At 46.4% G+C, this 11,529-nt stretch overlaps 3 protein-coding genes across 3 annotated transcripts; 2 read left to right on the top strand and 1 right to left on the bottom strand.

Moving 5' to 3' along the window:
• Window positions 1-2,563: 2,563 nt before the first annotated feature.
• Window positions 2,564-4,133, top strand: PHALS_08365 (dna topoisomerase vi subunit b; the record flags this gene model as incomplete). Its single annotated transcript, XM_024723701.1, has 3 exons — window positions 2,564-2,687; window positions 2,763-2,984; window positions 3,043-4,133. The coding sequence occupies 3 exons, from the start codon at window positions 2,564-2,566 to the stop codon at window positions 4,131-4,133; spliced, it is 1,437 nt and encodes a 478-aa protein (XP_024574651.1).
• A 69-nt stretch (window positions 4,134-4,202) lies between these two features.
• On the top strand, window positions 4,203-4,833 carry PHALS_08364 (hypothetical protein PHYSODRAFT_352016; the record flags this gene model as incomplete). The annotated part of the gene is made up of 4 exons (XM_024723700.1): window positions 4,203-4,271; window positions 4,368-4,445; window positions 4,519-4,596; window positions 4,693-4,833. The coding sequence occupies 4 exons, from the start codon at window positions 4,203-4,205 to the stop codon at window positions 4,831-4,833; spliced, it is 366 nt and encodes a 121-aa protein (XP_024574650.1).
• Window positions 4,834-5,081: 248 nt separating this feature from the next.
• PHALS_08363 (dolichyl-phosphate mannosyltransferase polypeptide regulatory subunit) lies at window positions 5,082-5,462 on the bottom strand (the record flags this gene model as incomplete). The annotated part of the gene is made up of 3 exons (XM_024723699.1): window positions 5,082-5,240; window positions 5,307-5,393; window positions 5,460-5,462. The coding sequence occupies 3 exons, from the start codon at window positions 5,460-5,462 to the stop codon at window positions 5,082-5,084; spliced, it is 249 nt and encodes an 82-aa protein (XP_024574649.1).
• Between the last annotated feature and the right edge of the window lie 6,067 nt (window positions 5,463-11,529).

Here is an 11,529-nt window from a genome sequence, read left to right as displayed (position 1 = left end):
CGGATCCGTACTATCCTTTGGTAAAGGAATTTCAAGACGTCGTCTCCAAAGACCCGCCGTCGGTCCTACCACCGGACCGAGGTGTGCGTCTCGAGATTGACGTGGTCCCGGGAACCAAATACTATATAATACGCCAATGGCCCCTGACCAAGGAGCAGTGTGAGGTCATTGACGCCTTGTACACGCGAAGCACGACGCAGAAATGGTGCGTGAAAGTTAGTCTCCCCATTCGACACCCACGTATTGTGTCCGAAAGCCGGACTGCAAGTGGCGTATCGTTCATGCTTACAATAAGCTAAACGCTGCCACCATTCCGACACAAACACCGATTTTTAGGAAGGATGTTTTCTAGAACAATATGGTTAGCTGTATAAAGTACAGTGCATTTGACTTGGTCGATGGTTATCACCAAATGTTCATGATAGTGAGCGATAACCCGCTGACAGCGGTGAGTACTCCGAGCGGGATGCTCTGGGAGTGGCTGGTGATGCCCCAAGTGCTGGTCACTGCACCAGTAACTTTTAATCGTCTTGTGACCCAATAGTCCAGCCCCCACCGGGCGTATGCACAAGCATACTTTGACGACATCTTCGTCCACATTCGTGCGGTGCACGGGAAGATAGATGTGGAAAACCACATCGTCCATTTGAGAGCGATGATCGAGTACATGCGCACGAACAAGCTGTATGCTAATGCCGACACATGCATTTTGGCGCTGAATTTTTTTTAATTTTTAGGGTGCCTCATTGAGAAGCGTGGCCTTCGAGCGGATCCAGCTAGGGTCAAGGCCATTTTGGACCAGCCAATTTTAAAGAACTAAAAGGACTTGCGCAAGTGGCTTGACCTCGCCAACTATTTGCACAAATATTACGCAAATTATGCGTAAATGGCACGGCCACTGTCTAATCTTCTTAAAAGAATACGGAATGGTGTTTTGACGTCTCGGACTTTGGCATCAGTGCACACTGCTGCTAGCAGACGCCGAGGGTGAGAATGGGTGATCGCGTACGGATCTCGCCAGCTTTAGGCTGCGGAGAGGAGCTACCCAGTCCCCTACAAGGAAAACTTTCGCGATGGAGTATGCACTTGACAAGTTCATAATGCACCTGCTTGGCTCAAGCCGTTTGTGATCTACATAGATCATGCGTCATTACGCGCTGCGACTCAGTCGCCTCACCTCTCGCAGACGATGGGCAGGTGGATCTCATTCTTTGTACAGTATAACTTTGGTGAAGCATAAGCCAGTAAAGCAGAAGGCTTTGGCTGATGCGCTGTCATGCACACCGGATTATGAGCCTGCTCATGTTACGACGGTGACGTCGTCAGTGACGGATTTGATCCGATATTCGTTGAGTAACGAGTTGCTGTAATATAGCACCGGTTCAACGGATACGCCTATAGCTTTGAGGTGAAGTTTAAGCCAGGAAAACAGAACGCTTTGGTTGATGCGTTGTCATGCACACCGGTTTATGAGCCTGCTCATGTTACGACGGTGTCGTCGTCAGTGACGAATTTGATCCGATATTCGCTGAGTGACGAGGTGCTGTATTATAGCATCGGTTCAACGGATACGCCACGATTTGTGGTTGCCCATGATGAGGATTTAAATAACATATCATCCATGAGCCCCACGACACCCTACTCAGTGGACATTTTGGTCGTGAGGAGACGTACAGCTCGGTGAGTTGCCACTATCGGTGGATCAAGCTATACAAATGGACTAGCACATTTATGTGCACGTGTCAGATTGTTTGCCGTACATCAAGCAATACATTTTATTGCTGAAAGAAATCATTCGCTATCAATTACAATTGGTTTAACGTGGCAGTACAAAGTGGCAGTATTAGTGACTTAAAAATTCTTGGTTTGCTTCATGCAAGAGCACATGAACCAAAACTTAATGCATTTCATGACGCGAACTCTTTTTGTCAAACTTCCTTCATGCAAGGTGCACAGCAACTTTGTGGTGTGTGACTGTTAGCCTCGCGTTATAATATATATAGTTTTGTCAATCAAGAAATCAAAACAGACATAATCAGCATCAGCTTTTACTCAATGTAATTCTTACAACAAACTTACAACTCAGCTATTTAGGGACTCTTGGTTTCACAGACCCGATCTCTGTGCGTTGTTCACCCAGATTAATTGAGTGAAAGCATCATCTGTTTGAGATGATCAGCAATGCCGTTGCATATTTTCAATTTTTTTTTTCAAAGATTACCGCCTCCTAAAAGATGTTACCATTTCTGATCAATTAGCCAATCTGATATATTTCCTCACAGCTTGCAAGGTAATGCTGTCGAACAGCAGTCGCATGAATTAATTAGTATCTCTTGCGATCGTCAAGCAAGCCAATTGTGCGAACGCCGGTCAAAATATTATTTCTGTCACAAAAAACTCCCAATTCATGCAACATGCGCAATTGCCCACGAGCAGCAGTATTTTCTTACGTCGGCACATTGCGGCGTCCGTCAATTTGTGCATCTACATAAAAAACAAGGCTATTAAACAGAATGCATGATGCATTTGGCAAGGTTCAACCTTCAAAGTAAAGAAATTGAACATGAGAGTGAGTAAAAAGCGGCAAGATCGTGGTGTACAATTTATTCGCAGCAATCTAGAACTGCTAGGTTTCGGAAATCGTCGAGACGCGTTGGTACAGGCTGTTAAGGAATTGTTTGAGAACGGTGTGACACCGAATGTGACAGATTCAATTAAATGCAAATTAAGCTAATTGATAAAATGCCGTGGGTAAATTTTAGCACTCGACGCTACACAGGCCCTAAGCTCTGAAATTTTATGGGATCATGCGCCACTTGAGTTTTTGCGTATCAGTGTTAAGTTGAATGCCACTACAGGCAACATTGACATAGTATGCGCTGACACCGGCTCAGGTATACATGCGCACCAGGTGAAATTACTGTGCTGTAATGCATTCGAGACAACAAAGAATGGCAAAGGAGGAGGCACTAGTGGAAAATATGGTTTGTGAGTACATATCAAATAAAAGTGCAGATGCTTATAAGGCAAGATCGTGATCAGGTGTAGGTCTAAAAGCGGCGATGTTATACAGTCAGATGCATCTAAGCGAAGCGTGTTTGAAGATAACGACGACTTCAAAATCGAATGAAATACTTTATGTGCAGCTTCGCATTGATCCCGACTCAGAGGAGACAGCTATTGTCAAAAAGGTAGCACATTTTGTCATAGATGAGGAACATCAGCATTTTTCTGGTACGGAGATGAGGCTATTTATTCCTTGTCCACAAAGTCAATCGGCTATCGAGAGCGCTGCGGACATGCTAGCCTTGTATTTTCAAAGTCTACGCTATACCGCTCCTCCATTCGTTCGTGTGCATTTTACCTTTGACGTTGGAGAGACATGCACCAGTGTCGATTGTCAACACAAGAAAGAACCACTTGATCGATTTGCGGAAGATCTGGGAGTCAGCGTGGATGATGTATTGTATGCGATTCATGAGGAGGATTCCGTCTCCATTAGCTGTGTTGCACTAATGTTTGGCGATATGGACCCAATTATACGGAATAACATCGAAATTTGTCTGCTTCGCTTCGCAAATCACACTCCGCTAATCAATGGCGAGGACATTTTTCTTTGTGGCATCGCTAAAGGAATTACTTCATCTCAAGTTTGGAAAAGGTATGGCCTTCGCTGTCAGCGAACAAGCTCGCACCTAGTGAATCAATATATCGCAAGTCCTTTGCGAGCACCTACCGGACGAAATATTGATCACCTTGATCATCCAATTCGCTTCGTTTTGGCAGTTGATGTATGCATTGCTGGGGATGTTTCCAGTAGCAGCATAAGACACGGGAACTTGAAAAAAAGCACGCTCGACGTATGCTACGCTGATGGAGTGAGGACATGCTGTCAGTTCATACTACGGCAACTTGCGAAAGCTGGACGGCTCAGCACTCCACAACAGCAGCAAGATCGCAATCTTGTCGAGAATTTCGCGCCATTGATTGCTCAATCCCTTGCTGCCATTGTAAAGCAATCGCGAATGGACGAAATGGATTGTAACGGAGAATCACTGTACAGAGGCAGTAAAAATGATCAGCATGACAAGGAAGTAATTCTGAAAGGGCTTCAGGACATCCTGCGAAATTAGTAAAATGCAACAAAAAATTAATTATAAGAGGTCTTCTTGAGTGGCCAAAACTTTCAAAACACAATAAATATGTCAGCTATCGGAGCGCTACGTAAGCTAGAGAAGGAGAAGAAAGGGTCTCACAAGGCCAGTTTTAAGGTGCGCTCATTAGACTCCAATCACAGCTATCCTGAGCGCTGTAGAATCATGTGCAGCGCAAGAGTGACGTACTGAAAGGCTCTGTGACTATCGTAGGAGTCGCTCTTTTTTAACCTGCCAACCCGAATTCGCCAGTCTGGTCCCGTCAAAAGCGGCATCAAGTTTGCTATCAAGGTAAACTTAGTAAATATTCTGCTTTAGCACACGTGATACCTGATGCTGTTCTGGTCTCGATGTGATTCTTTAGAGCTGGAAATCTTCCGGACGATGGTTGTGGATTCTCTCGACGACAATGCTAGTAACGCTAGTGCCCCTCAGCATTGAGGTATAATGCTATGTTTGAGAATTATGACTCGAGCGATAGGTATGATTTGTCAAACCTATTGACGCTGTTTTTGGTATTTGTGATTGCCATCTATAGATGTTGCGTGAGGAGCAGACAAACGAAGTGGTAAAAGAGTTACTGAGCAGGGGCTTCAGTTACAATCAAATCCAGGGAATGGGCTACATGGTATCGCAGCCTCAAAGTACGCTTGCAGCGCCTGAAGGAGCCACACAATAAACCGGTCTTGAGACTTCGTTGTAAGCAGCAAAGCTATTTGAACACGACGAATGCTGAGGTGGCGTCGCCGTAATCTTTTCGTAAGAACACTGTAGCGACACGACCAACGGATGGTTATGCGATTTGTAATCGTGCTTCGAGCCATCATACATATTTTGCCACATTGGGAAATCACGAACATTACATTGAATGCTTAATTTTTGTTGCTTTGAACACGAGGCTTTTGATATTTGTTATTCTACACTCATTCAATTCCATTTCTTTTTTTCTCGACTTTCAATCATTACCATGCCGATAAATGTCGCTGCTCCAGTGAACAAAAGTACTAGCAACACAGCTGGGACACTTATCGCATAATGATACGGCAAGAAGAAGTCCTGAATAGGATGACCTTCATCAAAAAATGGCTGCAACGATTGCAAAACAAAATATGTCAATGCAAAGATTGATGGCATTGAATCAGATGTACGAACTGTCAGCAACACCCATATACTGTAGTAGATATAAAGCACAACGCTGCTGACCAGAAGAACGCTACCCACGACCTTGTCCGGAGCTCTCTGTACGTGTTGTTGGTAAGTTGCTTAGGAAGTTAGTTTCCAGCGAGTAAGCTTCACGAAAGTTACCATGTCGTCACAAATTTTGAAGAGAACGAGGAATGAATCACGGAATTCGTGTATGTTACCGGAGGACTAATATCGACAGCTGTGTTTCGTATAAATATTTGTGTATCGTACAAACCTTCCACACGTCGAAATACATAGCACTTTCGAGGCCTTGTTAATCATCCACAAAATTACGCGTAAGCTGCGTGGTGATTGATGATTTCTTGGTTATCGATTCAAATAATCATTGATATTTCGAGCTTCCAGATTAAAATTGTTTAAATATTCTTAGGAGCTCCCTAAGCTGTTTGTTCATTGGATCTATCAACGCAGCTCGCCTACAAATTTATATCTTGAACTACCAAGATATCCTTGTTTGAGCATCACATTTCCACATATTTGGACCTTGATGCCAATGCGTCGGCTTCGCTTTAGCTCTCTGGCTACTAACATTACTTGTAAATTAAATTGTTTTCTACACGGTACGGACAGGAATCTCGTTGAAGTACTTTGCAAAATGAATTCTTCAAAGCTTTGTTTGTGGATTTTTGCGGCCTTGTGCTCTACACAACGTGTATTCGGTCAAGTTCATCGGAGTGTCTATCGCAGCTTTAAGCCAATGATTGATGAGGTTGTGATGAGGTTGTTCTTTTGACTTTTCGTGGGTACCCAAATTTGCTATCGTTACACACCAATTCATTCTCCAGGTCCAAAATCTCAAGCGACGATTGTGATCTCTTGCTTCAATGAGTTTGCACAACTCAGACCATTAACTCAGAATATAGATATACCATACTCTAATTGACGTTCCGACAGTTTCCCTGTCAGACTAGATCATTCGCGTTGATGACCCTGTTTTTACCGTCGTAAACAAAGCTCAATTCGACTTTATTATGGTAGAACACTACAGCTTACGATTCACTCACGAGAAGAGATGAGAAGAGATCGATCGGTTTTGTCTAATACATCTACACCATCAGCTAAAAGCGCGATCTCCTGGGTATGAATGTTATCCGGACCTTGTTTTCATTCAGTGCCATTCAGATAAATATTTGGCCCAACGTAAAGTCAATAACGGCAGCTCTCTGTCACTTCTAGATGAGCAAGAAATAGCAATGACATAACGCGGTATCCAAAGTTGTATCGATTAAGACGAGAAATGACCGACGTTATATGGTGGTTCCTAGCAAAGAAAGGTTTGGTCGCAGTTGGGGGCTGTCGTTTGTTCTGTGCTAAATATGGCGGAGACGAGGAAGTGAATATTGTACCGCAGCCTTATGTACTCGATCCAAAAGGCCTATAAGTGCGACCTGCTTTCGTGGTATTCAAGACCAGGGGGGGAGAGGGGCGATTGAAAGGCATAAATCGATGAGGCGGGGCCTGAATTGATTAGTAATGATCACTAATCAGGAAAATCTTGGTAGCATAAGCGCTGGCTTTTATACAAAAAATGAAGTGGGGTATGATGGTAGAATTTGAACTTCGTTACTCGGCGTCGACTTTCTGTGTTAAAAAGACTAACAGCAAGTAGCACGATATGCACATTCATATAAAGCTATATGCAGTGTAGCGGGGAAGCTGGTTACAGGCACTCTTGCTCTGAGGAAGCATTGCCTTGGGGCTTAGTCTTCTCGCGTAGCTGACGTACGCGCCCTATGACCACATCCATGTGTTGATCTCTTGATCAATATGAAGACTAAATATATTATAGGTGTTTTTATCCTAATCTCCATCTTGAGCTAAAAATAGGGCTAAATGCTTCTTATTGTGACCATATACCAATAAGAGTAGTGCACACTTAGTTAACCAGTAACTAAGTGTGACCACATAAGCTGTGTAATGGGCCTACCACCCCTTTACACCACGTCTACCTAAACTGAGACATACACACGTTCCAAATTGAAAGGGGACCGGAAAGAAGAACTTGTACCGTTAGGAACAGAGCGGAGCGAGAGACGTCAGACACGACATTTCAAGAGACGCTGATGCGAGAGGCATCTGCTCGGAGAGGACGCTAAACGGATCCTCGCAAGCCTGTCGACAGCGACACGCCTGTGGCAGAGATGCCAATGCGACAAACGGCCAAGCAAAAACGTTTGCCGAGGAGCGACGTCAGCGTCATGCGAAGTCACCAGCACAACCAATGCAACCAGACACCAAGCCTTTAGAAATTCAATGCACTTACGTATAATTGAAAAAATAGTTTATCATCTGGGTATTGATGAACTTGACAGGACTTTTGTAAAAGAGTGACTCGTGGTAGAGACAGAATCTTTGAAACACGTCAAATAGGAAAATCATCGCAAATTTGATATATGACAACGGCAACATGTGGTAGCCTCCGCAAGCTCTACGAGATGAGTATACCGAGGGTCATTAAATTCGATATTTGACAGTGGGCCGGCTCTGCAGCGGGGCTGCCATAGCTCTTTCGCTTGGGGGAAGCTGGGTTAAGGTCGGTGACCTTCGTTTAATACTAAGAACCAGCGGGTCGCAATCCGCTAGCTCCAAAGTAAGTACAACCTTAGCCCAAGGCTGATTAACTCTTCCGTTCAAATCGTACTTTTTGTAATATGCGGCAAGGCGCCTATTTCTAAATCTATAGGTTTTCCTAACTAACCTGTAAAACCCAATTAAAATGCATTACTACTGACACGAAGAGGCTTCGTGGTAAAATTTAGCCATAACATTGTGTGGTCACACCATCTTGTCTAGCCCAACACTTCATACCAAGGTACGTGTTACTCGTCACACTCTCCCCCATCAAAATTGTGAACAAAACACTCACACTTGACTGTCGACTTCTACGAGGCTCATTTACGGCTTCAAAGAAGCGCATCCCAAGCCCTCGGCAGCCGAGCACCGCGCAACGCGCCCGCCACAGGCGACGGATTACTCTGTCGAGGATTTGGAGGAAGTCGACTACGAGTCGGATACACCTCTTCTAGGACGGAAGAAGAGGTGCGCGACGCGGGCCTTTCTCGAACCTTGCAAACACCGGGTCTCTTTCTCCGATATCTTAACTACAGGGAAAGTGGTATCATTAACAGTCGCCTCGACGAGGCACAGAAACAGCGGTTATAGGCTGCCCACAGGGTGGCTCTCATCTGCTCTCATCCACGGTCGGTCCTAGACCCTCCTGTGGAATACGGCTTCCGTTCGCAGGTCCCGCTACTGAAACAAAGGACGCAATCGTCGGATCGTTGGGCGTCTACGTGATCGGGCCCCCGGTCACCACACAAGCTGAGCTTGACGGGCGAAAAGCTCTCCGACCTCGCTTCTGATACCGCAAGAAATCCCAATGAATAGTTTTCGCGCTCGACTTCGCACTCGACTTCGCGCTCGACTTCACGCTCAAAGTGAAGACACTCCTGTACCCGCGATGCAGACGATTCTTGTGGGCTTGACTATGGATAAATTGCTGCAGATGATGAAGAACTCCTGAGCGATAGCTGTAGCGGCATCGAAACTTTCCTCAATGTACAACTAACAGCGGAGCGACAAGGAGGTGGATGTGCATGTGGAACGCTATCTCGATTCTAGTTTTTCAAAATCAAGGCGCTAAGCCGACTTCCTTCGTATTGACGCCCTGCGACGTATGAACTATCTCATCACGCTCCCGCGAGCTCTGTGGTCTCTCACACGGGTGAGTCTGCGACCACAGTAGTTCAGGGCCATACCTTGAGTTCAGCTTATGACCCTTCGGATTCCCTGGCTATTGCCGAGAAGCACGGGGCGTAGCGTGCGACGATGCATAACGTCATGACCCCTCTGAACATAAGCGTCCACGACGTCTGGGCAGACTTGTCGAAGTCAAACTCCCACGAATTCACGGATTTGGGTATCGCCGCCACTTCACAAGCTATTGGGTTTAACCCTGGCGACGACGTCGACCCAAAAGACGTTATACGTGATAGTGAATGCCACTATTCTCGTCGATGCTCATCTAGTTCTTGAGGACATAGTCCGTCGCGATTGGGACTCCGCTTAGCGTCATGCTGGTTCCGCAGACCGCTGCGCGGAAGACCGCAAGAGCTTGAAGCATGTTGTACAGCGGCTGCCACACGTTTTGGACTATCACGCTGGGTCGGAGTAGCTCCTAGCCATCAAACAGGTGAATGCGTCACTTCGTCACAGGTGGAGTGTTTGGCGCCGTTGGAAATAGAGATCGTTGCACTCCGTGCTCAAACCCAGTAGTTGTTTCAGCTTCTGGGTGGTCGAACGCCTGTGAAAACCGCTTCGGCGCCAACGATTCCGCGTTCACTTGCGCCGGATCCCGGTACGGTTTCAGCAAGCCGACCCCAGGTGGGTGCGCATCCGTTTCTATAAGCTGAGCGTGCAAGCAAAGCACGCCCCGCTTGACCACTCCCCCAAAAAGATTCGATATATTGTAGACGGAGCGTGGACTTTGGAGACAGCAGAAATTTCATGGGTAGGATAGTTTGTTGCATTTAAGAAGCCAGGTCTTCGACCTCAATATCTCCACATTTCTTCTGCTTCTTCCGCCTGCCTATTCTTTCGGCATGCCATGGCTTTCAGCTATCACATCGCGAACGTGTCGTAAGACACTCAGTCTGGTGAACAGGAAGTCATCGATTACTTTATGCACAGTGAGAGGGCTGACATCAGCTAGCTGCTTCGCTAATGTCCTTCAACTAAGCCCTGCATCATGCGACGGCGGCGTCAGCGGGACGCGAGGATCAAAGAGCTTGTTCACGTAAAATGCCGTGTTGCCGGTAGATGAATGCACTGCATTTTTCAGAGCAAACTCTACGAGGAGCAGCTTGGTGCTCTAGCGCCTTGAGGTCTTAGCGCAGACGCTGCGAAGGACGTTTTAAACGACGTGATTCAGGCGCAACGTTTGACCATCGGTCTGCAGATCGTCCACCGTTGACATATTCTGCTTGGCGCCCAGCACCTTGAAGATCGTCGATCAAAACTTCCCAGTGAAGCGTGATTCTCTGTCAGAGACAATAGTCCATGTTGTCGAAAGACACGATCGACATTCAGTGTCGCTGACCCGACAAAGTCGATGGTGTCCGGCCATCTTACTCAAACGGTTTTCGAAGACTCCGACCACTGTGTTGCCCGCCGAGTCCTTAGGCAGGCCAAACACAAAGTCCATACTCCTGGACTGCCAATACCCAGAGGGTACTGGCAAACTGGCCAGAATTGTCGCCCCATTCAGTAAGGGTTTCATCCTTTGACCCGCCTCACACGGTGCACATAGGTGCTCGTTCATTTGTACCGCTTGGTCGCGCCACCAGTAGCGGCATCTCACCAGAGCTGTAGATCTTCTTACGACCGAGATGACCACTGAGTGAGGTGTCGTGGGTCTCATAAAGAATACGGCACTTCGAATCCTCATCGTGAGCAACCACATTTCGTGGCGTTTCCGTCGAGCCGGTGCTATAATACAGCAATCCGTTATTCATCGAATATCGGTGCAACCGTACGAGAAGTCGCGACGACAACGTTTTGTCCGAATTATCAAATTCCTTGTTTCCGGGAGCCTACTGCAGTGCTACGCACATATCATCACCCGCGTTTGTGGTGCGGAGAAAATTCGTCATTGATGACGTCACCGTCATGACATGAGCAAGCTCATAATTTGGTCTGCGTGACAACGCATCAGTCAAGTCATTATGCTTTCCTGCCTTATATTTCACTTCGAAGTTGTATTCTGCGGAGAAGGAGAGCCACCTGGCCATCCTCTGCGAGAGTGAGGTTACTGAGTCTCAGTGCTTAATGATGCATGATCTGTGTCGATAACAAGCGGTTTAGAGCCGAGCAGGAGCACCCTGAGCTTGACAAGTGCATATTTCATCGCAAATAAGTCTTTGTCGTGAGCTGGATAATCGTCTTTGCAGCCTTAAGCTGGCGAGATTCGAACGCGATCACCCGATCTCGTGCACAGCCGATGGCAAAGTCCGAAGCGTCACAGGCAACGCTGAAAGGACGATTAAGATCTTGCAGTGCCAGTATTGGTGCATGCAGGAGGCTGTCTTTGACCCCGTCAAAAGCTTCCTGATGTTCGGTACTCCAACACCATTCCGCATCCTTTTTAAGGAGATTAAATAATGGCCGGGTC

Source organism: Plasmopara halstedii (assembly GCF_900000015.1).
Source record: "Plasmopara halstedii genome assembly, contig: Scaffold_322, whole genome shotgun sequence".
Taxonomy (NCBI): Eukaryota; Oomycota; class Peronosporomycetes; order Peronosporales; family Peronosporaceae; genus Plasmopara; species Plasmopara halstedii.
Note: the sequence above shows the minus strand (reverse complement) of the source record. Positions and strands in the feature narration are given on the sequence as shown.